At 44.8% G+C, this 27,560-nt stretch overlaps 1 protein-coding gene and 1 long non-coding RNA gene across 4 annotated transcripts in view; one reads left to right on the forward strand and one right to left on the reverse strand.

Moving 5' to 3' along the window:
* The window catches only part of LOC139112399 (uncharacterized), a 98,384-nt gene extending 96,414 nt beyond the window's left edge, over positions 1–1,970 (forward strand). Inside the window, exon 5 of the long non-coding RNA XR_011547374.1 lies at positions 1,870–1,970. This is a non-coding gene — a long non-coding RNA (uncharacterized lncRNA). The remainder of the gene's footprint in view (positions 1–1,869) is intronic.
* Rgl (Ral guanine nucleotide dissociation stimulator-like) lies at positions 341–27,006 on the reverse strand. 3 transcript variants are annotated; one of them, XM_070673379.1, is made up of 7 exons: positions 26,493–27,006; positions 25,231–25,543; positions 6,990–7,094; positions 6,495–6,915; positions 4,763–5,388; positions 4,265–4,576; positions 341–4,137 (listed from the first exon to the last, which is right to left on the reverse strand). In XM_070673379.1, the coding sequence occupies exons 2-7, from the start codon at positions 25,258–25,260 to the stop codon at positions 3,493–3,495; spliced, it is 2,139 nt and encodes a 712-aa protein (XP_070529480.1). In that variant the 5' UTR covers positions 25,261–25,543; positions 26,493–27,006; the 3' UTR covers positions 341–3,492. The 3 variants fall into 3 exon arrangements, with proteins under 3 accessions (XP_070529480.1, XP_070529481.1, XP_070529478.1); XM_070673380.1 differs by having other exon boundaries at positions 26,475–27,006; XM_070673377.1 differs by lacking the exons at positions 25,231–25,543; positions 26,493–27,006 and adding an exon at positions 10,990–13,362.
* Between the last annotated feature and the right edge of the window lie 554 nt (positions 27,007–27,560).

A 27,560-nucleotide genomic window follows, 5' to 3' on the forward strand; every position in this document is an offset into this window, starting at 1 on the left:
ACCCCTTTCTTCCTGCATTTCAGAATCGTTATCGCGTTAATTCACGATCAACGAGCTTCAAAGCCTGAAAACTCCACTCGCACATGGTCGCATTTCCCGCTCTTGGGAATGTCGCGAATGTATACTAATGTTTAGAAATGACATCTCGAGAGCATCAGTTGTTTCCTGTGAATGACAATAAAGAGTTACACACTCCTAGCGTCATCTTTTACTTGCGTGACAGTAAACGAGTCATAAAAAGGGGATGGAAAAGAATCGAGGGGGCGTTGGCAAATCACAGCGGCTTTACAACCTAACCGTGAGGGATTGCCGAGGTAGAAGGAGATAAAAACGTTACACGTCGCGTAAAAGTGTAGGCCATCTATTCTCACTTCTCACTTTTGTCAGGTCGTACTACAACATACAATTTCACTTCTCGCCGGCGGTTTCGCCATTTTTCGGAGGTCTATAATACGTACACCGTAAAGAGAATACACAACTAGTTAGAAAGAAGGAACGGGAAGGAAAAAAAAAAGGAGGCGAGAAAAAGAAGGGAGGGAATCAACGGGGTAGATAAGTACAAAAATCGTGTAAAGCTAATGGCGCTCGAAGGAGGAAAATCTTATTCGAAACTTAAATAATAATCGTCAGGGTGCCTCGACCACGGTTTCTTTTCGCTCTTCTCTTCCGTTCTTTCGGCCGCATGAAAGTTCGCGTCGCGAAGCTCCGGTTTAAAAAATGTATCAACGTGAAAAAATCCGAGGGACCGACGTGACGGGGTTGAATTGGCTCGGTTATAGTTGATTAGAACGCGGGTTTCGATTCCGACGACCGAGGTTCGGCCCGACAAAAACCGAGCGAGCCCACTTTTTCTCGCAACGAACGAGTCGTCCATTATTTAGCACTCGTTTTGCTAATGGAATATCGATTGACACCGCGAGTTCCTTCCCAGGACGCGCGACTACGTGAAAAACCTGAACCGCTTCTCTAGATTTTCGACGCTTATTCCTCGGACTATTCAACTTAAGAACAGAACGGATAATACATAATTTTTATACATTTTTAGTTGAAATACTCAATAATCAAGTGATTAGCATAATTAATCGAATAAATAACGTAATATATTTATGTTCGTCAATTTCGAGAGTCTGTAAATTTTTTTTAACACGTTAATCCTTTTATTTACATAGCAATATAATATTTAAGAAAAATTATTTTTAACACAATCGTTTCGGGAGAGAACAATTTTAATATGGTACAATTGTAAAAAAGAAATAATATTCTACGTTTCTTCACGCTTACGCAGAGTTTGTCCAGTCAAGAAAATTAATAATTTAATTACTCCCTCGGTATAAATAACATTAAAGTATGCGTCATAAAGTGGTATACTGTATCTTCGTTCAAGACTTTTTTACGGCGATGAAAAACGAACTTGTTTGAGACATTGTTATCGCCGGTTTCGCTAATTCTGTCCGGTAATTTTGTTTCACTCGGCGATCGCTTAGTCCGAGAGAAATATCGCGTGATATCTTCCACGCATGTTTCCCAGAGACTTTTTCGTTACGACAGAAAGATACGGGCCGTCCGGTTTTATCTCACCGTTGAGTAGCGATAAAACTAGATATCTGGTCTTGGAAAATTTTCTTCTCCAACCTCTCGCGCAGTGATATCGGAAAAAAATTAGGCTCGCCCGGTCATCGCCGCACCGAAATTCTTCTATTCCCCGTATTTCGTCCCAAAGTCGAGAAGGGAAAACAAAACGAGAGAGATTCCTTTATCACAGAATTTTTCCTTGCTCTCGCAACAATTCATCGGACGAACTCGCGAGATTTATAAAATTAATTTCTTTTTGTTTTTCTATTTCTTAATTTTTTTTTCTTTTTTTTTCAGAACGAATACGAGGCATTCGAGTTTCGGATCCCGCTTTTTCGTAATACGGTGAGAGGAACAGCGATAATAATTGACAAGTTTCTGGCGGGACACCCTTCCCCCCTGCTTAGACGAGTCTACCGCGCTATTTGCAATTACAATTATTTACAAAAAAAGAAAAAAAAGATCACAACGACTCTCGCGGCTCGTGAGTCGCCCGCGTCGCTACTTTTCTACGATTTCGTTAATGTACGCGGAACACGTGTATCAGTTTATTGTGTACAATACGCGCACACGCGAAGGCGCCGCTGTGAACGTTCGTACTTTTTACTGCCGCGCGTTTGGCAACGCTCGTCGACGACGTGACGAATACCTGAGACGTCTCGTGCTTCATTTCGACACGACCGTTACTTCGTGATATCCCCGGGCGCAATTATTACCGCACGAGCATCAGTCACGAGCGACAGAGCGCGCTTTAAAAAAATACGATTTCCTCGCGATGAAGAGAAAAGAAAAAAATTTGAAATCCGCTCGAGTGCAGTTGGCTTAATTATTTCAATATAAATCGTTTATCTTGATCGCACCAAGACTTTTTATTTTTAATTTTCTTTTCCTTTTTAAATTAAATTTTCCGAATTGTATTCGATATTGCGGACGGCCTAACTGCGATGACTGAACGACAGTAGCAGTACGGGCACTTCGTGTTTGCGTCACGACGGCGTCGATAAGACCCTCGCGTGTGTGACTCACGCTAAACGCGCACCTAGAATAATGCTAGAACAGCTCGCTCGGTTGCGCAACTATACCAAGCGCTCCGTCATTCAATACTGTACGAATCATATATATATTTATGCGTGTGTATGTGTGCGTGCATGCGTCGTACGTGCGTGCGTGCGTCTGTGCGTGCGTGTGCGATAGGCGCGTGGGTCCACGCACTTCCGGTCGCACGAGCGATCGTTCTTAATCATATCTCGGCTTGTCGCTCTCGTCGCGTCGAAGAAGCGAAGCGACCTGGCTGTCATGGTAAATCTCCACGGGATTAAATAACGCGAGTACGCGGCGAGATTCCATCCTCCTTGCACCCTGGATTCGCGACAAAGAAAGTGACCGAGGAAGGTACGAAGATGCGCGATCGATTCTGACGATTGCGGCCGTCATTTTTTTCCACGGGTGACGTTGTTCAGCTATTTAAATACTTATTTAGAAGTAGTCGCTTTTAAATTACAATGGAATTGCTTAGTGGCGAGTATCGCTGGATATCAAGCTGTAATACTCTGATATGTATTGCGATTTTAAACAATGAGTGCCGTCAATATTACCAATTAGCAAGCATCAATGTGCTAATTAATATTATTAATATCACCGGCTGTAATTAATAGTAATATCAATCAAGATATTGCTGGCATTAATATCAATGTAATATCAAATGTTACAAACGTCACGTGATATTACAGCTTGGTGTCTAGCTGCGGCGATTGCTAACGTACACTTCAATATCGCACTTATTTATCGCAATTATACCGATCGACTCCGCTTCGTTGTCTTTCACTCTAGTTTCGCGCTTAAAGTTCGCGCGACTGTTCGTAAACTATCGAGAGGCCTCGACGATATTCTTGGTCCTGGCACTCGGCGGCAGTTTTAGAACTACCTCTTGTGATTGTGACCGCTCCCTTTGCTCCTGGGGCTGTCTGTGCACGTGTCATTGGGCTCTCTTCTTTGTCTCAATATGAAATTGAGATTGTGCGCGGTATTTACAGCGTAGTAGACGTTGGCTGAGTTAGGTAGCACCATCTCTCGATCGGGTAGCACCTGGGCCAGGGTGTACTGATCGGGACTGCCTTCGAGGCCGAGTTTCAGCATGGCGTTGCGGATGACCTGCGGCGTCCGCTCGTTGTTCGACAGCATTATCGACTTGTACAGCACCACGCCCTCCGTTTCCACGTTGTCCGTTTCCATGGTGACCTTGATGATGTAGAAGTCCGGCGAGCTTTTGTGCGAGTGGCTGGGACTGGACAGTCCAGCGAGATTCGGAGTGCTGCCGTTAGCCACAGTGCCCGCCGGAGGTGCCAGGCGGGTCTGATGATTGCCACCCCCGCCGGAGCTCAGGGAAACATCTAGAGATGGCAGAGATGAGCTCGATGACGAGCTCGACATCTGCGACGGCGAGGTACGCCGATCCAGCGAGTTATGCGGCGAGCTCGGGAGCGAGTCAAGGTCGCAATAGAACTGCGAGCTGCTTGAACTGGACGTTGAGGCGATCGAATCATTTTTTCGATGGCCTTGATGACCCTGCAAAATTCAATTCTCATTTCGTAACTATAGAGTTGAAAATAAATTGATAATGTAAATTTTATTTAAAGAAATTTTGCTACATTAAAGGTATTAAAATATTTTTTATTCGATAAAGAATGCCGACCTGTTTTTTCTTCCCGCGATTGTTGAGGGTATTTCCCGGTGGCGGCTCGATCTGGCAACTAAGTTTGTACGCTTCCCGATCATCTAGCACCACCATCGAGTGGAACCAGCGATCGAATACGGGATCCATGCTAAAGTTGTACGCGTTCGCCGCGCCTTGCAGAAGCCTTATTCTGGCGAGCACCTCGAACTCCTTCCGCCTCTTGTCGAAATTGATGAGGCCGTCGGCTATCGTGTCCGGTATCGCAGTATCGATCATGGTGAGGTCAGTCAAAAAAGTACCTAAATACGGTATGGTACCGTAGCTAATGTTCTGAAAATTTATAAAAATGTACAATTACCGAAGTTCAAAATAACGTAAAAAAAAAAAAAAAAAAAAAAAAAATAACGGGTTAACTTTTACTATTTTTCTTTAGATGTAATATGGTTTCAATGTTTACGAATTTTTAGAACTAAGAGAGAAAATTTGAAAGGCTGCGTAAAAAAAAATCGGACTTACGCCGGCGTGAGTATTTTGTTTCTGAAAGAGCTTTTGCAGGTGTCTGTCGCTTCTACCGGCAGTGTCAGCGAACTTGGCAGTGCCCTCTTTGATAAGCAACTCTCTCTGCGTCCAAGCGTTGTTCTCCTCGGAGAATATCCTCTCGAGCTCACGGAAAAGCTCGTATTTTTCCCGAGGCATGCACTGCCAGCACTTCTCCAGTCGGTATACCGGATTGCTCTGCAAGCCAGAGACGATTGCCTTCAGACTGCTGAAATTCTTGAGTACCCGTAACTCCTGCGCGACGTCTATCCACGTTTCTAGGATCCTGGCGCGCTCCTGCGACTTGAGCGTTGTGTCCGTCAAAATCGTAGAAATCACTCGCAGGGAGACGGCGTTGAATTGATTCACCGTCGCCACCACCGTGGCAGCCTCGTGGCTCCTAGAGCGATCTTTTCTGGACCACACGGCGCCGAGGCACTGATGAGCGACCAGCTTCTTGAACACTTCGGCGTCCATTCGAGTCAGCTGCTCGGCGAAGTGACGATGAGGCACCTCGGGGAAGATGTAGTTTCCCCAGTGATCCACCGTCGGATCTGGGGAACCGCGCGTAGGCAGTCGACCATTTTCGTACACCATGCAGGAGTCTGGAAAGGAGAGAAAAAGGTCGAGATTAAAAAAAGAGCCAATAAAATTTACTTAGAGTCGATGAAACAAATTACAACATATTAATATTTATTAAAATCTTTTATGACTTTTTTAATTTCGTTTATTATATTTAAAAATGTATTTTCTCTCTTTTCTTTTTTTTTTTTTTTTTTTTTTTTTTCTTGGCCGCTTTAAACGATCTCTATTTTGGGAATATTGCAACTGGATCGGCTTCTCCACTGGGCGAGCCCTGAGTGAAAGGTGAGCCCTGCTCCGGTCGTGGTAATATAACAGAGCCGGTGGACCCTCAATTTACACACGGGAAGCAGACGCCTTTGTGTAAGCGCGAGCAACCTTATTGGCCTTTCACCGCCGTTAACATTCAGACTCTCTTTCTGTGGTGGGCTCTCAATAGAACGATACTTTTGTAATATTCTCGCGATAAAAAACACGTCGTTAAACTTCTGAATTATTCCGAAAACTCGCGAGATACGTTAAAAGGTATTGTGACATTTAAGTATACGAGAATCGATTCAATTCCAATCTGTTGAAACATTTTTATTCGCACAAGTCTGAGGAGAAAGTTTTATAATTTAGGGTTTCTACAAAGTCGGCAATAATATTTAACAATTTTACAAGACGTGTATTTAAACATTATTTTAATGTAGGATAAAATTGGATCGTACATTTCAATTCCAAATTTAATTTAAATAGAAATTTATTTCAAAATTACGTTTCAAACAAATGGTCGTATATTATATTAAAACACAGAAACATAAAATTCATGGGAAAATGTGTAGAAATACAAAATTGAAGAAACAAATTCGTTACATTAATTTTAATCCGTCACGTTATTATATATTAATATTGCGAAATAATGGATTTTACGAAAAGTACATTATTTAAATAAATTAACCGCGCGGTGCCGTTTTCTTCCTCGATTTGAACGACGAGAGATTGACAAAAAAAAAAAGAAAAAAAAATGATTACTCTTACATTTGAACTTCCCACGGTGCCTTATCAATCGTACGATTCATATGTGTTTAAAGTTCACAAAGGGGTGAAGCGACGTGACTCACTTTCCGACCTGAAGAGACAACATTACCTATCTTATCCTCACGCTGAAATCGGTGTAGGCGATGTTTAGCCTTAAGCTCGAGCTCGGAGCCTAAGAGACGCTGCTGCGTGAACTCGAGCAGCCTGGTGAGCAAGGGGTAGTTCGGAGGTGACTTCCAATCGCCCGGGTAAGCGTCCAGCCAGACGTGCAGGGCCTGAATAAGGGTCTTGCGGTGCTGCTCGCAGCCGGCGCCTCCGTCCAAGGCGTCGTGTCGCGCGAGCAGCAGCTCGAGAACCTCGTGCGGCGTGGTGAACGCCCGGTACGTCGCCAGGAAGATGTTTATGTAAGTGGACTCCAGCTCGCCGTCGTCGTTTGCCAGGCTCTCGACCAGCCGCTGCACCGTGCCGGCTTTCAGGAAGCGCACCCTCACCGTCTCCCATTCCAGGTGCGAGATCTCGTCGTCAGAGTCCTGTTTGTTGGTAATTTCGGTTCGATAAAAAGGCTGCTAAATATCTTGATTAAAAGTATTTTAGTCGTGCTCACCGATGCGGAAAGACTCCTCGTGGGCCGATGGTATCGGACCTTCTTTAGGTATACCGTGTATATGACGCCGTCGCCCCTTTCCTCGCCCCATAAACGCCACGTGGGCTGCAAGGTAGAAAATCGAATTCCGAACTTAGTCATGAACGTCCGTACCAATAAATACCGTAGGCGGAACCGATAACGAAGGAGCATACGCGCGCTCACCAGGGGATGATTTAAGTTCCTAATTTCACGGCAAAGTGCTCGCCACCCCCTGTCACGAAGTAATGAACTTGTAACAATAAGCGAAGCTACTCGAAATAGAAAAAGAAAAAGATTACTCTGCGTTTTTTATTTGTAGTTAATTAAGTGCGACAAGTAAAATTGATGATACATTGCTTTGGCGAATTGTTATTGACTGTCATATTATTTAAAGAAGACAATTCTCTGGGCGTGATAATCACGCTCTTGCAATAATTATGAAAAATTATTAAAATTAATTAGCGTATCGCGTATCGCTAAATTTTTTTTATTCCGTCTCGTAAGAAAATCATCCCTTGGGTTGTCTTCTCACATGCTAGTCTAAGCATGAAAACTTTACAGGCCACATGCTTTATCAAATATCTAAAACTCTTCTCTCGAAAGCTTTAAAATTATCAAAATCTAATTAAAATGTATCAAATCTGAAAAGAAAAAAAGAAATACACGTGCCAATTAATGTACCCAGACATTTCTGTCAGAGCATTCGCATTAAAGTAAGCGAGTGTGACACGGTACTACTTATTCTTGTTCTAAATTTATCAGGTGCATAATTACCAAGCTTTTTTTAAACTCACTCGAAGCATTCTGAGAAATCATTGTAAAATTAGCGTAGAAATTATGCAGGAACAAAACGAGCATCTGTAATCACTGTCAATCGATTGTTGCCGTACAAACTAATGGCCAAAAATACAAGAGCTCCGAATTTGCTAATCCTTTCGATGTTTAATTCAACGAATAAATCATTAAATCAACTGACTCATGTCCATGCATAATAAACGCATGACGTACGTGTTCATGTGTGGGTGCACGCGTATGTACACATGCAAGCGTGTCACTTATCAGTGACAGTCGGGCTACAGGCAGTCTATATAATTAATTTCAGCTTGATAAAGACTCGCTCACGCGATGACGTAACGCCGTATGATAACGCCCGCCTTAAAGGTAGTTAGCCTTTGGGAAAGGTGTTGCGGCTTATCGTCGCGGAAACTGCAATTAGCGATCCTTGTTACAAAACACTTCCCGCCGTCTTAAATACAATAATGAGTCATTCCCTTCGGTTTAAGGTTGAATTACAGACAAAAATTTCAGTAAAAAGTTGTTAATCGGTTTCTATGAGAAAGTCAGCGCTCCGGTAGAACGATAATTTAACGCGACGCCGACGCCTGTCTCGTGTCACGTCCATTTATTTGGCATCAAGATCCGGTAAACAAAGCGGGTCTTAGAGGCCGTAAAGGAGGCTTAATGTCGTGGAATCCGGTACGGCGTACGCATTCACATTCGCACATGCGATTTCAATCGAAGCCGTATTGAGAACACGACGCTGGTGAGGGACGATCATAAGAGGCTTGACGGAAGCAGAAGCGTGTCATTGCCACCTCTGATACTTTTTTTTTCCCATTTCCGAGAAAAGAAATCGTTTCGCGGAAAGGCAGCCTCCGGCCGGCATCTCCGGAGACATCATGTTTCACTTTTCTTGCTGGACGTATAACGAAGAGTACGTATGTACTCTCTCTCGAGGAGTATTAATTGGAAAATAATTGAATAATAATTTGCGTAACCGCTCGGAGGATAACGTTTCATATTTTAAATGTTCCTCAGCTTGAGAATTATTTGACGGACGTGGTTATAAAAATTCAAACAGTCGACTGTCGATCCCGATGTGAGCGACAGTCAAGGAACAGGGAGCCTCGAAGTCCGCCCGCTCACGCTCCGGAACGACCGAACAATTAAACGCCCGCAGAAGGAACCCGAGCGTGACTCCGAGTCCTCGTACCTCTACACATGTCCTTGGCAGCCGTTTCCCTCGAGTGTCGATTCATCTATTGTTCAGCTGTGAACAGTATGATCCGAGCCGCGGTATGCTCGTTCCTTACGCAAAGCGACGCAACAGAACATCTCCCGATCGAGGTTGAATCGAAATTGCGGACATTTCCGGCAATAAGTCCCGCGGACCGTACGGTTTAATTCGCCGATCGCGTCGCGTCGTTTATCTAATCGTATTTCACAAAGAAAGGATTTCGCGACGATCGATCGAGAGCAACGACTCCCCCGAGTAAGTTGCGGCTCGCGAATTTTAAATGCCAGCCGCGTGTCAATGAGCTAAATATATCGGCCGACGCGGTCGTAGATGCGCGATTCGCGCAGGTTTAAGAATCGATCGATTCGGGAAAACGCGTGGAAAATTTATGAGATAGCATCGACGTCGCACGCGCGGCGACTATAAGTAAATTGACGGTGGCAGCGGAACGTCGCGCTTGCCGTTTCTGGAACGTCGAGACCGCCGCTCGTGAGACGCGAACGGGCGTCGCGGAATCCCGCAAATGTCCCGCCGGGGTCAACGGTCCGCCCCGCGAAAATCCCGAAATACATCCCCATTATTTCCCGTTGGACTTTCTCGCGGAATCCACGGCGGAGGCTGCGTGAACCGTCGCGAGAAACGCTCGAGCGTAACGAGCCCGCCGACCCGCCGTCTCTCGATTCCGCTTTCTTTCTAAAATTAAAAACGATAAGTCTTCATTATTGTCGGAGAAAATGAGATACGCGCGACATTTCCCGATAAGATTTAAGGTCGTTGCCCCTCGAGCGAATAAAAGAATATTTTTTTATACAAATAAATCCGGGATTTTTCCGAAATGTACGGCGAACGCGGCTGATAAAAATTTATTTCGGGTCGTCAGACGAATGTTTTTTTCCATCCACAAGACGATACAGTTCCGATGACACTCTGACCCTGATTATTCGGTTCAACTGTCGACGTATGTGCGATACACGTACCCAGAATCAAACGTGTGTGACTGATGTAATTCGGGAATCAGTGTCACTCGTTGATTTCAAGGTTTGCAGGGCACGAGACGGGATAACTGCGGTAATGCGGTAATCACCTCACGGCCTACACGTATAAAAGGAAATGCGAAATCCTGTTCGACATGCCAGTGATAAAAGCAAAAACGAAAACAAAAAAAAATTAATAGTTACTTCTTTTTCGTGCAGCTAAAGATTAAATTAAACGTTCTCTCATTGCAAAAACGGTACTTCTAGCGGGTCACATGCAGGCATACAAAGTGTATCATAAAGATAAATATATTCTCCGATTGAGCGTCGAATTTCTTATCAAAGGCGAGATTCCATTTAACGCTGTACATTTCGAGATCGATTAATTAAACAAATAAGGCGCACTTTTATTTCTATTAATTATTATTACTCTAATTTAATAATTTTTAGATCTTTAGGTTAATACCGGCGGAATAATTTTTTTTTTTCGTGCTTAAGTAATTATAATGTAAAAAAAAAAATTGATTTGTAAATAATTTGCTTTGTAAACGCTATTTTCGGTGTTAATTTTACGATTAGACTTGTTTAATTTGAATGTTTGAGCGGGTCGTATTATCGGGAACGTTACGATACACCTCGCGTGCGAAATATAACATGCGATTACGCCGAGAGTGCGCTCAATGACAAAAGCGCCGGCGAATCAAACGAAAACAAATTAAATAGAAATAAAATCACGCCAAATCGAGCGGGCCGCGATCTTATCGCGCTCGATACGTTATCGTAATCCCGTTTCCTCGCGTTTACCGACTTCACGAGACTACGCTCTTATTTCTGACAAATATGCATGGCACGCCGGGCGCGTTTGGTGAATGGAAAAAAAAAAGACCCAGAAAAGTAAAATAAAAAAAAAGAAAAAAAAAAAAACGAAGCAGAACGAACGAAGACCAAAAATAGCGGGATGCCGTCCGGTCATCCGGTGTCTCTTTACCTGTTGCACGTACCACTGGGTGGAGCTCTGACTCTTCCGGTGGCCACCGGGCTTGCAAGGGGCGCAGAGCAGCAAGGGGGTCAGTTTGTTAACCCCCTTGGCGGGGGGGCCGGTCGCCGCCGGTGTGGGCGACGTTGTGGGACTCAGCCCGTCATCACCCCCCAACACCGGCCACAGCATCCACGTGTTTTGCCCTCTGCCCTCCCCCGTCTATTTAGCCCACGTCCTTTCTCGTCGGTTTCACACCCTCACGGCGCCTCCCGGTGCTCTTTTTTTTCCGCCTTATCGCGGAAGCGCGGCTTCCAGTGCGCGCCTCTTCTCGCTTTCCTCCTGGTTATCGTTCTCCTCACACCTTCTTGGATACGTCCTCGCTCTCGAGGAGCGATGATTTTCTTCCGAGAACCCACACGTCGCGGCACGAGCTACCCGCGATGCCCGTTGCCGGCGAACTGAGATCGTGAGATCGTCGGCCGACGTCGCGTCACCACACCTCGATGTCGATGACGACGTTGACGTTCACGCGCGATTGCCCGCACGCGATGCAGGAACGTATCATGATAACGGCTCGAAGCAGATTTCCGACGTACGACAGCTGCAGCTCAAGTTTGAGATTTCGATTGGTTGAGGACGACGGGCGCGTTTAGGCGCCTGGGGGAGGGATCCGCGGAGTCACTTCGTCGTTATTTCGCGATTACGGAGCGCCGGAGTAGCAGCGAAGATTAGTACTTCTCAAGGCTGTTGGGACATCGACGTATATCAATTAATTTTAACCACGAATATCTTACTCGACTTGTGCATGCTATGAAAGTAACGTTGTATGTCTAGGCATATTTCAGTCTTTAATATTTTTTAAATACAACACACCTGAAGAGACCGGCTTGGGATACAAATGATTCATAATTTCAAAAGCGTTCGCCTCGAATTAATTCTGCTCGTCCAGAATCGACCATGGAGAGCACAATTGCACATTTATGCTCATCGATCGTTATCACACCTGACTGACAATGATACCGCGCGCGTAGACAAACGTACGAACTTGACGTGCTCTATTTCGGAAAGTTAACAAGAGGAGACACCCGTGCCTGCTACGCTTCAATAGCCAGAATAATGAACAATTACCCGTAAAAAGGTCGTAGGTGAAGTGCGTCTTTGTACTTCCGGTACGCGTATCGTAGCGTTCATGCGTGAGCTACGCAACCTCCCTCCCGTCGCACGAGAAAATTACTTGACCTGGACGGGGTTGCATGGTCCCGACCTCGCCACCTTTTTCCCCTTTCGATGCGAAAGGGCAGCGCGCGTGTTGCTAAAAGCCAAAGGGCGCGGCGTGTCCTATCTCGAAAAATTGGCGTCACGCGTGAATTTGCCGTTAATCATTGCCGCTTGTCTGCGACGTTGATCCGTTTTCTCGCTTAGCCCGCTTTCGTGCTAAGTGAGAGTAAACGTCAGCTATCGATGTCACTGTGTCTGAATTTTTTTTTTTTACGAAATATAAATTTATACGAAATAGAAAAATATTCGGATTATTAGATTATTTTTGGGGCTGGCTCGATGAGGAGTTTTATAACGGCGACAATCTGGAAGCTCGAAAGTGAGATAGATCTCAGCATCGCGAAAAGAAAACGCTTCGTTTTTTTTCTGTTAGAAGAAGACGCCTCGAGCTCGCCGAATGCATCTAAAAAAACGTAAATAGATTGACTCAGCGTTGAGCTCGACGCTTCCGAGAATTTGGCCGAGCTCGGCGCTTCCGGGAAATCCGTGCGAGAAGGACACCTGTTCGGTGGACGCCCGGACCTATTGCCGTCTCGCTTTTTTTACGCGGTTCTCTCTTTCTATCTAAGGGCCGAAATCTCTAACGGCCATTTCTTTAGTCTAGTCGCGGTGTTTCGGGCGCGAGGACGTGTCGTTAATCGCTCCGTGACTACGCGTATTTTCGACCGCGGGTAGGAAGCTCTCGAGTACGAATAAGTGTCGACGTCGTCGACTCGGGAACGGACGATCGTTTTCTGGACATCTGAGTTATCCCGCTCGCCGTTCTGTGCTCCGTTTCGCGCTTCGAAAAACTGCTCCGGAACGATGAGGTTACGTTGCAGGCGCAACGGTCGCAGCGCTCGCGGAGCGTTCGACGTGAATTGCGCTGCGATTGCATCGGGCATTTCCGATTACCAGGCTCCCATTACAATTTTTTTCGGCAGGTTCCGGTAACCGCGATTGACAGAGTGAGAGATCCGCGCCTCGTCCGTCCTTCTCGTCCGGGATTCTCAGTTTGTTTTCGGACAAGTGACTTTTTGAGGGACATAAAGAATATCAAGTGCACGGAGAAACATTACATATCGCGGACTACTTTATTCGCTACTCGGCGCGAGTTCTTGACATCGTTCCTTCCGCCGGCGAGAATCGATCAAAGGATCAGAAGTGAAGCAAGGACTACGAATATCGAGACTGCAAAATACAATAAATGATCGTCCGTCGCGCTTCTTAATTTTAATCGAAAAAAATCGCCGCGATAATCCACCGTCATTTTTTCGGTCGTTCGTCTCTCGAGTGATAGTGTTAGAGAATAGTGATAGTGATTAAAAAATAAAAAAAAGGAGAGAAGTGTAATATAGTGTAGTGATGTGAAGTGCTACAACACAGGATACATTACAGGATACATTACAGGATACATTACAGGATACATTACAGGATAATCCAGAAATTGCCACAGAAGGAAGGAAGGAAGGAAGGAAGGAAGGACGGAAGGACGGAAAATAACCTACCCCAACCTAACCGAAAGCTACAAATGTAAGTGAACCGGCAACAGCCGCTAAATTATAGATAAAGGAATCAATTTAATCGCGTGGTGATTCAATTGTTCGCACTCCAGTTGTCTCTCGCGCGAGTCAGGGCGCTCGTCCTCGACAGGCTTCTCTGCGAAACTTCACCTCGGTATCGAAGGGTTAAACGCGCTTCGAGTCTCGCCGCTGAAAACGTGACGCGCGTATCTTGTCGACCGCCAATTGATTACACCATCAATTCGTTGCGTTTCCATTAATGAATGATAACTCCCGCCGTTCGGTGATATCTCCCACGTCGCTTAGGATCGTAGAGCGTACCGAACCGCAATGAAACGTCATGCAGCCGGAGAAAGTATTTTTACTCTCGATTTTTTTATTCCCGCGCGGGAGAAAATATTCTTAGGGCACGCTGTTTAGAATAACCCAAGACCCAAGCGGGGGGAAAAAAAAGGGCGCAATGATTTTAAAAGTACACGTTTAAACTATCTTTGGAGCACAATGTATCCTGCCTCCGCTTTCGAAATATCTTCGACGTGCTCCGGGGACGTGAGAAAAAAAAAAAATAAAATGCGGGATTACTTTCTTCCTTCACGATACGATGGAACGTGCGAGACTTTCGCGAAACCCTCCCATGAAAATCATCAAACGAACCGCGACCTCCTCGGTCGTCTTTATCGGGAACGATGAAGGATCGCCGGAGCCGAAGACACGTGTCGCGCGCTAATTGAAGCAAGCCCGTTTTCCGTAAACTTGCTGCTCGGTCGTCGAAATTCGATTATCGCTCGCGATTGGATTACGCCGGCTGGGCGAATGTAACGGACGGCGATGGCCCTACGACGCAACGGCGATTAATACGCGGAATGATAAAAAAGTGTCGATGCCCGTCGACGCCTCGCTCGTCGATAAAACGAACGCCCCGTCGCGACATGACACGAGAAAAGCCAGCGGGCGTACATCACAACCTTAACCCTTTCGGAAACACGAATCCGCCGAGCTAGAATTCCTTAACTTTATTTCGCATTCAGTTTCTTAATTAATAAAAAATTTTTTTCAAGTCTTAACCTCGTCTCGATTACTTGATTTTGTCCCCGGCAAAATTAAATTAAATATTATTTTTCCTTACGTTGAATCTCGCTTAAAATCTTCTCTTTTTTACGATTGCTTTTGCATAAAAATGTTATCCCTCATTTAACTTCTGAATTAAGAGCGAGCTCTTCTGTAAGAAGGCTTTGAAAAACGACAGGCGCAGTTTATTCGCGAGATGCGGAGCCGATTTATTTAGAGTTATCTGGGATCCCGGTGTGACATACTCCCGAGAGGAGCACGTGCAATCGGAATACATTATGCAACGCAGGTATTGTCCATAAAGAGAGGCAGCGGGGCTCGTTCGGCGCGGGCGGCAGCAGGAAGTGCTTAACCCGCGTTTAAGCACCTCTCGCATCTCTCGCTCTCGTGTCATTTAGCGGCTTTAATGGCGGCCATGTAAAACCCTTCATCCGCAATGGAGGATCCTAATTGTCCCGGTTTCCCGTCCTAGACTCGCCATCAATAATAATTACTCTCGTCTCTTTGTGCGTGCACCGTGCCATGGCCCACAAAATTACCTCTCCGGCTCTGCGAGCTATTGATTTTTTACGAAGGCGCTTGTGGAAGTGTTTTGCGAACAATAGTCAACATTTCGCTTTTCCAAATTGCGAGAATTCTTTTCGCGAGAATTAACTTAACAACGGAATAAAAAAAAAAAAAAAAAAAAACCTTTGATGCAAAGAGCGCTTGAATCTCGCCCGAAACTGAAAGAAATAATAATGCTAGAGTATCATGGGAAACGAATGCTTAGCTAATAGGTTACTCGGTTAGTCATTGTACGTTACGCTGGTACGCGAAATGCACGTGAGCGTGTACGCGCGTACACGCGCGGCCGCAAGGCTCAACAATAACTGGTTAGAGTCTTTCAAGGTGTTTCTGCATCCAGGCCGAACGGGCAGAAATATTTCTGTCGCGTAATTTTCCATCTCGGTATTTTACACCGATTTTACCGGCGAAAGAGGTCGCGGGAAATTTTTATAAAACCTTCAAGAGAAAAATAAAAAGAGGAGCAAAGAACGAGACGTTGAAAATAGATATTTGCGAGACGCCCTTTTATTAATTTTCCTTTTTGTTAAAGTTGCTAAACAATTTTGCGACGGGTTTGCATTGGGATAAAGCTTTGAGACGCGCGATCTCGAAATAGCTCTAAATCAAAAGCGGAAATGATATTGGGATGATTACGTCGGCCGGGCGAGACAGTTGAGGCATATCAAGGGAGCGAAGTCTAGAGAGCAACAATTCCACGTGCATATTTCGCTCGGTCCGGCAAAGAAAAGCTCATAAATTTTATAGCGGATCGTACGGGCGAAAGTTACGAAAATTCGAGGCGGGGGGAAGACCTGTGGGCGTGCATTCCTAAAATTATTTTTATATTGCAGAAGCCCGTTCGCTTTCAAGGACAACGGCATTGTAAAACATTCCAAAGGTTATTTTATTATTCACCGCGTTGCAAAACTAAGATTAGTCTGACGATTTCGAAAACTAATTTTGCTGTCAGGATTGTAACTTAATTTTAGGAGCGTTTCGTGTTAAACGCGCGAATTTCGCACTCGTATGTTATCTGATTAAGACAATTAATGTTTGTTCCTGGTGCCACAAAAATTCCAGAAAACGCGCGAATTCTCGGATTAGTAATGCGCATTATTTTTACGGATGACGAGACGTAGTTTTATTTCTTCAAATGTCGCGGGAAAGTTCCGAATACAGGCCTTACGAATGATGCGAAGCCATTAAAGTTCGACGCTGTAACGATATGAAACGACGACAACAACGTTTCGCTCTGGTAATTAGAGTTAAATATCGATCGCTCCGCGGGAATACAGTAATTTCCGATTTCACGGGAAGCGCGCGTTGCGTATCTTCATAAAGAAAATCGGATTTATGGCTCTCACGCGCTTACTCGCCTAAACGTTATGAATCATAATGCAGCCGGATCGATTACAGACACGGGCGTAAAGCGTGCTTGTTCCGGCATATGATTTGAGTTACGAATGAAAAGTAAGCTTCTTTCAAGGAAAGAGGAATTCCACGGAATTTATATATAGCGCGCGTTATTCAATTATTAATCGCAGCCACGATAATTTTGCATAATTGCTATCTTCCCTGGAGCTCTACAAACGATCACTTCTTCAAACCGCGACAGACTGAGACGCTTAGTTCAATCTTCGGGAAGGTCAAAGTGGAGTCAAATCTTAAAAAAAAAAAAAAAAAAAACTACTTGAGCAACATGTTGACCAGAAAATTCGACGCGCCGGTTCTTAAGGATCTCGCCCGCGAGATCAAGAGGATCGGCTCTTTGTCCGATCCGGAGCGGCGTCCTTCGCGAGTCCAGGCCGCACGCAAACACGCCCGGATGATATCAGCGGCTCTTAATCACCGCCGTTTCTCTTAATCATCCACCGGCGATCGATTACGACGAAGTGACACTCGCGTGCGAGGTGGCGTAGGGGCAGCTGCTACGAATTTTCGTTTACCTGATCTGGACAACTCGAGGGGAGCCAGGTGCACTGTCACCGCGCGCAATCACCTGACGATCGTAACGCGCGCGACCGGTTCTCGAAAGTATAAAGCGGAATGACCGCACCGTACCGCACGCCGTCCCGACGCCGACTGAAGCGTTGCAGTCGCGCGCCCTGGCCGAACGTGCACTCGAGGATGCACTGACCATGCCGCCACGCTACGGTCGCAACCAGGGACGTATTAGCTATCGGAGACACCGAGACTGAGAAGTCTAAAGCTCAATCGACTTCAGAGCCGGTTCGCAGTACCGATCTACACTGGGTATAGTAGGTAACAAATCATTACTCAGCACAGACGTAAAATTAAGAGAGATCTGTAATTATTGAATTTATTATCAGTAATATTTGCGAGATACTCCGTGCGGATAAACGATATGAAATACAGGAAGTAAGGGTTTTTTTTTTTCTTTTTTTTGCTCAAAATAGGATGCGCTGCGCACGACAAGCGCACACATGCGTAACCATTCAGGCCTTCGAAGCTCCTTCAACGCTTTCTACACATAATTCTGGAAACACGGAGGTCTTCTACGGTTACGCGTAATCGTGGCTTTGTTTAGGAATGATCACGCGAATTTTTACCCGTGCAGTGAATATTAACTCGGTGTTTTTTATGCTTGAATAATAAATATAAATAGTATTTTTTTATTTTATTTTAACTTAACTTTGTCTTCCTATATTGTTATTAATTTTAATTATTAAAATCGAATGAATATTGCGCTCGTGTGCAAAGCATAACAGACTTTTACATCCCTACAAAACGGCGGGCTGAGTCATCAAATCCTTCCCGTACGTATACTGCTAGGGAGAATGAGTGGCGTTGCAAGGGTGGGACAACCCTCAGACGGCCGATGTGAAGTTAAACCGTAGGGAACAGTCGTCACATACGTCTACCAGCTGCTTCTCCAGCATCCGTCAATATTAGTTACAGACGTATTCGAATTAAAAAATTTAATTATCAGCTCAAACCGCCGGGCGAATTTTTGCGGTGACAATTTCAATAGCTTAACAATTTTATTTAATAATTGAAATCAAACGTTACTTTCCAATTATTAAATTGGAAATTAAATAACTTCGAATCTATTTTCAATAATAAGTGCAGATCTACGTTAGATCTAGATTATAGCTTTATGGAAGAAAATTTATGTTAATTTCTTTTTGAAGTGGATATTACAACTATGTAAATTACAATAATAAAATTTTTTCAATTATAAGAGAATAAAAACCTTTTTTTTTTCTTTTTTTATTACATTTTCTATGAAATACTTGAGACACATGATCCAGATATCTTGATCGCACAAGCCGATGCTTTCTCGCGGCCATAAATTTCTCGCGAAGCTCTCTGAGCACTGAACTTGAATCGTCAATCGCAATTAATTCCCTGCATGGTATGCTATCTGATGACACCAATGCACTCGTGACGTACTCGTTACGAAAAGAAACGCCGCGTGGGTGACGTAGCACGCCCACTGTTAATTGCGTCACGGCGACGTCATTGTTATCGTGGGCTGGGGGATCGATACGAGTTCAAAAAGCCACGTTACAGTTTTGTAGATAGTGCCTGAACTATTTCAAGCAGATTATCACCAAACACGTATGAGTCATCGGGTCGAAACAAAACGTCGGACAGGAAAAATTAGTTATCGTATCAATGCACTACTTACGGCCATGTTAATTATTTTAATTTAACATTTCAAATAATTTTATGTTTAACTTAAAAGCACACACGCAATTTTTTTTATAATTTAAAGTGAACTTAACGTTAGCATAAAAATCAAATTACTTTAAACTATTGTATCGATAATTTTAATGAACTTATTGAGCAACAAATTTCGATTTTTATGTACGCAGCGGAATTTCATAAAACCCTTTTTAATTATTCCCGACAATTGTTTGGTTTATTATTTGAGAAAGTTGTGCCCAAGAAAAAGAATGTCAGGCTTAATCTCGCAGATCTGGAATAGCAATGAGAGGACCGATCTTCTGCCAGATGTCATTTGAGCAGCTGGCCGATCGGGTTGTTTTCTCGCGTACGAGTTAGTTTCGAGAGGAGACAGTTTGGTAAAAATCTCGTCTTTGGCGATTCAACGTTCGTTAACCTCGCTATCGGGGAGGCCATTTATTTATCTCTTCCTGTCTCTAGAAAGTGTCTTTCAAGTAACTGGTCGAGTCAAAAACTACCGTTACCGTCAAACATAAGAATTCTAAAGGAATAAGTCAGACGATTAACATATGCCTTACGAATCATTGCCGAAATCTCTTTGCTGTGCGATCAGAGTATCTTTGTATTTCATATCCATAGAAATAATAATTAAAATAAAAAAAAAAACAATTAAACAGTTTGTCCAAATGAAAGAAAGTTAACGATAACTGAGGAAAAAAAGGAGAAGCATTTACTTGAAGGATGATTAATTATTTTAGAAACGTTAATTTGCATTTTTGCAACTTTAGTTTTCTCTTTTAATACGATTACAGATAAATTTTTAACAGATTCACTGACTCGAAAAGAAAATTATTATATAATACTATCAAGTTTATTTAGAGTTATCTAAGGTAACAAATTATTTCAAATACGTAAGTAAGAATCGTAATTAAAAAATTCTTGATACGAGATTTCAAATTGCATACACGTATGCATGCTTGTGTCTGCGCTTAAAGGTGTGAATGACACACGGATGGAGGTGATATTTCTCTACTTTCACACGAATTCCTCACTTTAACGAAACCCGTGCTCTGTTAGTGGCAGTCAACCCGCGCTCTCACATCAAGGCCGTGCTAATTACCGGGATGTAATTTTAATTGATAAGCGAGCTCGGCTCGAGTGTCAAATTCAGTTAAATTTAACGTAGCGGACGCTGATAAATGTTAAAGACCAACGAACGAAAGGGAAACTCCCGGGAGCAAACGGCGCCTTGCGTGTGTAAATTACCCTATCGCCCGACGGAATCTGTACCAGCTGTTACGCGGCGGTCAAGACATCTCGCGCTTACGCAAGCTGGTGAATCCGTCCGCGAATAAATCGCGATTAAGCGCGTCCGCTAGAGACGAGCTCTCTCGCTCGATTAGCGGTTGCGTCGCCGGCATCCAATTTCTCGCGCCATTCAATTCGCACCGGGATAATCGGCGTGATTAGCGAAAGCACAGAGACTCGCGAGGGAACGCGGCTCTTCTCAACGTTTTACTTTCGTTTGTGGCGCGCACAATACGAGAGTCTGGCGCTACGCCGCGATAATTGCGTCCCGCCCGGGCGCGTAATTAACAATAAGATCCGCCTCGATCGGCAAGCAGCGAGCTGCGAATTTACATAGGAAACCTACGTCGGCCCCGTTTTAGAAACGCGCGAGAACGTCGCCGCGATCATTTCTAATCGGCGGCCTTGCGGAGCCGCGGCGTTTCGTGGGAGAGAGTGATTCAGAATCGCGTGTGTCCCACGCGTGCACTCATCGTCGGTCCAGGTTTGTCTCCCGCGTAAATGGAAAAAAGCCATAGGGTATTATATTCAAATTCCACGCGCAGCATCCCACCCATCCGTGCTGAACGAAGCAAAACTTTCCATTGTTAGAGACACGTTTTACATTTTTCGCGCCATTTAAATGAATCGCACCGCGACATAATTACGGAGCGATTATTAAATTTATTTGCGTCGCCTGCGCTTCATATCGCTTCGATTTCTCGGTTGAGGAGACGCCGAGTACAATCCGAAGATTAAATACACGCGAATGAGAGATGAGAATGCGAAATCGGGAGTCGAGAGGTTAAGAAGTCGCGCGTGGATCAACTGTAATGACGCTATCGTGCTTACCGAGGCTGTTTTTCCACGAGAATCGCTGACGGAAGTGATATATTGAAGTCAAGGTTAAACTCGTCGAAATAGTTAGCTGCTTCAAGTCGGTCAAGTCTCGACGCCGCCTCTCGGGAGCCAAAGTTCAATCCGGATGGAGCCGAACGTGCGCCGTCAATCGGTGGAAATCACGGTGGAAAGATTCGCGCCGCGGAAATTCTGTTTCATAACCGCAGCTCGTACCCCGCGCGATGCGCTCACACCGCTCGCGGATGGCGCAAACGCCCGATTACGGCACAGCAAACAGTTTTGTTTACAAACCATCGTTAAACTGCATATTTTTTTAACTCCCTACTTCTTCGCAAGCATTTAAAAAATATTTATGTGTTTATTCTTGCAAGCGAAAGGATTAAGAAATTTTTTAACAAGTTAAATCTCCATATGTTTCTCTCTTTATCGTACATGTCGAGCTGAAAAATTATAACGTAAAGCGAAAACGCGTTTGCTCCTATTTTTCTTTCTCTCTGAAAATTAGAAATCTTGCTGCTCTTTTTCTTTTCTTCTTTGCGGGACAGACCGACTCGCTTTCTTTGTTACACCTCGAAAATATTGCGCACGAAATGTGCCCCTCGTCCGTTTCTTTTCGGTCGCAACCTCGAATAGAAGTGTGCCACATGTGTTGCATTGAAATAAGCGATCGGGCATCGCGGAATGCCGGCGAGAGTCGTCGGTGATCAAACATTTGTATAAACGATCGGCCCGTGTGTGCTCAGTAGTGCTTTCAATCGACAGGAAATCAACACAAGGCAAAGTTCTTCGATTGATTGCTTAACCGTTTAGTGCATTCGATTAAGCTGCCACGTACGACGTGTTTTGAGCCTGACATCTTTAAAAGATGATGACGTGAATAACATTAACTTACTTAAATTTATACGACACGCTTAAAAATTGTATTTTAAATAGCCACAAATATTGAATGCTTTCCGCTCTAAATAATTACGGTCAATATCTATTTTGCATACGTATAATTATTACAAATATACAATTTTTTTAATTGAACACATTTTTAATTTTATGCTATTCATTAAAAAAAAAAATAATAATAATAATAATCGCGGCTATATACAACATTAGTTAAAAAGAAAAAAAAAAAAAAACGTACTTGGATATATCGAAATTGTAACAATTGTCTAATGGCCACTTAAATAATTTAAATTCCAAGTGGAGTAAAGCCCCGTACCGATAAATTGGCTTAGCCGTGCGAGCTCGAACGAGAGGATTGAGTCATCGGATAATTGTCACGATCATCGCATCTCCCGGCCTTCTTTGGACGTGAAAAACGTGCTAATCGCTTTAAGTGGACCTAATACCCGGATCGAGGCTAAAATTTCTATCGCGACAGCGCCGCAAAGGCCACTCCTGCCCCTCTTCGTCGCGTTCGATTTCACGTCACCGCGGCAATTGTGATTGCCAGTTCTAAGTGAAAGATTGAATCGAGCCGAGAGACGGTAGGTTAGATCCGTGCACGGATAAGGACGATCGCTCCAATTGCGAGCGCGATAGAGAGACGCGCGGGAAGTATACGCGCCGCGCGCCACTTATAAATTTGCTCGGGCCGATCTTCTCACGTCGCCGCCGCCGTGAGAAAGGCGGATGTCCATTCTGAATTCACGGTACGGAACGAGAGGAATCTCTTTTCCTTTTCGCGCGACTCGCGCTCGCGAATTCGCACGCTGGAGTCGCGAAAGTGCGGCGGTATCGCGCGGCACGTTCGACCACCGCGGGTTTCTCCTCGAAACGGCAACGGAAAATTTTCTGTATTCCGCTCGTATGATAAGATTCCTTTTTCTAACTTTCGGCTTTTCGGTAAATTTTTAAGGAGAAAAATTGCCCTACTATCGTATGTATAAGTAACGTACAAGTTGAGGGAGAGCGTTGAAGCTCGATTTATATTTAGAGTTGCATCTTGATCCGGCCGTAATTTTTTATTTTTACGTTTTTTTTTTGCGCGTTTTTCCTTCGCCTCCTGTCTACATTCCGCGACGCGCCTCGTTAGACTTGACACGTATTACTTTGCATTCTCCATAAGCGTCTCGGGGCCTTTCGCGTGGCGCAAAGCGCGCGCCTTCGCCGGAGCAGATAAACCGAACCGGAGTAGATTCCGAACTTGGAAACGATCGCGGTTTTCCAGCTCGTCGCCGGAACTTTCCCGGTGCTCTCGCGAAGCGTCCGGTCCCGCAGGAACGAGACCAATGTGCCGCGATTGCGCTCCGATAACCGCGGATAACACGAGGAGTGTTTAGAAAATTTAGAATTTGCTCTCTCGAGACTGACTCTCCTAACATCAAAGCGCAAAAGTGATAATTGAATTTTGGAACTCGCACCAGCCGAATTAAATGCGATCGACTTTCACGTATCACGTTTACGAAACGTTTACACATGTCGATTATTTCATCTTACAAAAAGTAGTTGTTAATTATTTTGATCGGACTACGAATTGCTGCTATTCTACATTAATCATATTTTATTAATATTTTCAATTCCAAGCGCGTTACGGCGTAAAAACCCTTCGCGGTTCTACTCGGAAACCACGCGAAGATAAGGGAGAAGACCGCGCTTACGTTTTCAGGCCTGAATCGTCCGTCGTAAATTCTTTCATAAATATTTAATTTTCCACGACACTTCTCCATCGAAAGAAAAATAAACGATAAAAGTTCAGTTCGGTAGAATCTACGCGGCGATAATTTTAGAGACGCCGTTTATCGACGTGGGCACAAATGACAATGTTGACTCGGGAGGATCTATCGCGAACGATGATAAGGACAACGTTTCACGGGCGCGCCGAAGGACTCGCGATAATCGCCGATAACGTTTGTGGACGCACGACAGCGTGTCAAGGCCCAATGTCACACCGGCCGAGGGACACCCGGCCGACGATTGCGAGACCGTGATATATCGCCGCCGTAATTTTCTGCCCGTTAACGTCGGCCGTCGTTACGGAAGCGAGCTGCGTCCGCGCGGACCGGAAGGCAAGGGGGGAAGTCACGCCGATGCAGTTTGCACGCGCGAGATCCTTGACATTTCCCCGACGTTGCGCACGAGAGATAAGGGGCAGTCAGGCCGCGGGGAAGCCGAGCAACGCGCCTCGAAACCGCATGCGATTTACGAGGAGCTGCGCCGCGCGCGTAATTTCGACTACGAATCGCGCGAAAGTTGCGAAAGAAACGCCGAGACGTGCGGGAGGCGACCGCGGGAAGAACGGCTCCTCTGCCGCTTTGATTCCAGCATCCGCGGGATGCAATAAAGATAAAAGTTCGGCGCGCGTGCGAAAGCGAGCTGAAAAGTGACGACGGAAGTGAAGGTAGAAATCGATCGGCCGTGTGCCGGCCGACTGCCAAGTTCTCGACTCGGCTCGGCTCGAGCTTAATCAACTGCGAAGAAATAAATGTGGCACCTGGGATTTTTCTGCGCGCCGCTCCCTTCTTCTCGCCTTCTGCGAGATTAAAGAGACCCGAAAAATTTTCCACTCGTTTCGCGCACATGATTATTACGTTTGTTAAGAGACTTAGGCTTATTGATGTCGGGGCAATAAAATTTTATTATCGGAATAGTCGCTGCCAATGGCACAAGCGTGTCGGAATAAAGAGGCAATTTTTCATTTCGTCAGGCGTGTGGTCTCCATCGATCGCGTCTTCAAGCGTCATGCCTCCGGAAACGAAAACGTACGATCCGTGACCGCGTTACGTCAGGAACGTGGCTTTCAAATCGAGCCACAATCCTGCCACACGATGGCGAGAGAGAAAGAAAGGCTAAATGAAGAGAGGAAAAACCGAGTATCGCGGGTTCGGAATACGTTCGTCGTATTTAATTATTGAATTAAAATTGTATACAATACTTGCAAATTGATTAAATAGAAAAAAAAACAGAAAAATTAATGCTAAAGTGTTACTCGGCGCACGGTCTGCGCTGCGAGCGCGTGACGGATAGAAAAGTCGCTCGGCGCGTTTAATCGCGAGCGGGATTGCGGAAAATGCGGGAGGGGCGATAAATAAAAAAAAAAAAAAGAGAAAGGCACGATAATTACCAAGGATTCGTCCCCATTGTCAGCGCTCATAGCCCCCCGCTGGCGCTAGAGGAACCCGAACTCGTCGCTCGTCGTCGTCGTCTTCGTCGCCGGGCTGTTCGTTGCTCCTCTTCGCGGCTTCGCTTCCGGCAGCAGCAACAGCAGCACGAGCCGACGACGCTCGTCATTCTGCGCCGAGGCCTGCCCACCAAACGGGACTGCTCCCGAAGGATTTTACTCGTGACGGCCGCTCCGGGTCTAATTTGTCATTTAGCATCGCGCCGCAACACGCCGGAGATATCCTCTTCCCGTTTCGGATCTGTCACCGCTTCCTCTGGTGCAAAATGCCATTTTTCAAAGAACGGTAAAAGGGCAGGAGGATTGTTCAGTTATTCTAACACGGCAGAAAATCGAAGGGAAAGGAAATAGGATTTTTTTTTAAAGTTGCAACATAAAAAATTTTAATTGACGGCGAACGATTTAATTACAAAAAAAAAGAGAGTTAGAAAATAAAATGATATTAATAATGATAGTCATTGCGTTTCGAAATTATCATTGAAGTATAACGTAATTGATTTTTTTTTTTTATGTAAAGTTGAAAAAATTATTATCGTTTGAGGGAATTTTAATAGCACAGTAAGTAGATACTGCGGGGTAGTAATCAGATAAGAATATTACGGTCTACATGCGTGAGAAAAGAAATAAGATGCTGTAATAATAATATTAATAATAGTTAACAATAGGATATTTTTTCTCCTAAAGTTCTATAATGTTACATTTAAAATATGCTGCCAACGCATTTGTGAGAACTTTGAAGGAGAAAAAAAAAAAAAAAAAAAGAATAGTTACGTGAGGCAATCAGATGGAGACTATAGTGATCTCTAGGGACATAGGATTGTGACGGGATAGGGATATCCTATCACGTCGAGAAAGAAAGAGGCGACACTCCAGGAATTTGAGAAAAATAGTACCAGCGAAATTCTTTTCGGATTTTAAGGGGCTGCACTAAAAACTACGTTCGCGATATAGTCACAACGTCTCGAAGTGCCTTCGCGGAGTACTTAAGACTTCCCTCAGGTCGCTCCCTTCGCGCGCACTCTCACGAGAGGTCGGAGCGAGCGAGAGGAAGAGAGACGGAGAACAATGCGGCAAGTGCGGGCGCGAGAGAGCCCGAGAGAGGACACTGACACACGAAACGTCAACGACACTTCGAAGCACGTCGTCTCGCCTCTTCCTCTCGCCCTTCTCTTCTCTCGTTCGCTCACCCTTGGTACTTCACTCACTGTGAACTCACGATGCACCGTGTTCCGAAAATGCACTCTCGGTACCGTCGGACGTCGTTGTTTTGAGGTCGAACCGCGACTTTTCTCTTTCTCTCTCTCTTTCGAGCGGACGAGTGCCGTTCCTTGCGAGCGGAATGGAACGGTACGGTACGGTACGGTACGGTACAGCGCAGGGAAACCGGGGGACCGCCGCGCCGCGGGGTCCCCGCTCTCTTCAGGTTGCGAAAGAGAAAAATCAAGGCAGGCGCGAGGGATGCGCGCTTGTGCCGCAACGCGCCGGGAGAATCGTCAGCCGTTTTCAGATCTCGAGCCTTCCCTCGCGGATCGGACCTCCGTGTGCGACTGTGTTGCAACCACCGTCACGCGGGAGATGTGTGCCGGTGTGTGACGGACTTTTTCCCACTATGCCAGGACACGAAGTGGGGGAGCAGGTACTTACGACCGTACCGCCATTTGTTGTAACGGAGGTGCTCCTCTCGGCTTTTGTTGAAGAGAGGGTACCCAGGGACGGATCGATTCGCCTCAAAGGTCGACGCTGAGGAGTCGAACCGGCTCCTAATTTTGGAGGAAAAAATGTCAGAGACGAGTTCTCCTTTTCGGGAATCAAATACTTTGATTTTTTGACGATATTTTTTAGTAAGACGTTAATTTCACATATTTTCAATCCAAACGTTATCAGATATTTAACGGTAGGGCTTGTAAGTTGCAAAATTAATTATTACTTCGAAAATAATTAAAACTTTATCTTAATATTTAAAGAAAAATATTGATGACTTTAAAATTAATTTCTCACAAAAAAAGTTTTCAAACTGATATAAACTTTCATATATTTTTATCTGAAAAAGTCTCGCGTATTTCTGCATTTCCTAATATCGCTGAATAACAACGAAATCTTACCATTTTATTGGTCTAAGTCCGAAGCCCTGGTTTTCTCAAGGTTTCATGTCCGACGTCCGTGAAGACAGAGAGATTTCACGCAACCATGTTTAGAATCGCTACGCCACTTTGCCATTTTTGTTGTTGCTTTCCGAAGAGAATAGAACGACTGCCAGCTTTTCCATTTCTGGA

The sequence above is a fragment of the Cardiocondyla obscurior genome, linkage group LG28 (genome assembly GCF_019399895.1).
Source record: "Cardiocondyla obscurior isolate alpha-2009 linkage group LG28, Cobs3.1, whole genome shotgun sequence".
Classification (NCBI taxonomy): Eukaryota; Metazoa; Arthropoda; class Insecta; order Hymenoptera; family Formicidae; genus Cardiocondyla; species Cardiocondyla obscurior.

Bases quoted from the DNA above. Each gene is read 5' to 3' on its own strand.
- Rgl (XM_070673377.1), bottom strand. From the start codon at position 11,169: ATGCTGTGGCCGGTGTTGGGGGGTGATGACGGGCTGAGTCCCACAACG. The intron at 6,916-6,989 runs GTGAGCACGACT...ACCAACAAACAG, and splicing joins CGAGGAGTCTTTCCGCATCG to GACTCTGACGACGAGATCTC. The intron at 4,138-4,264 runs GTCGGCATTCTT...TGAATTTTGCAG, and splicing joins ATCGCGGGAAGAAAAAACAG to GGTCATCAAGGCCATCGAAA.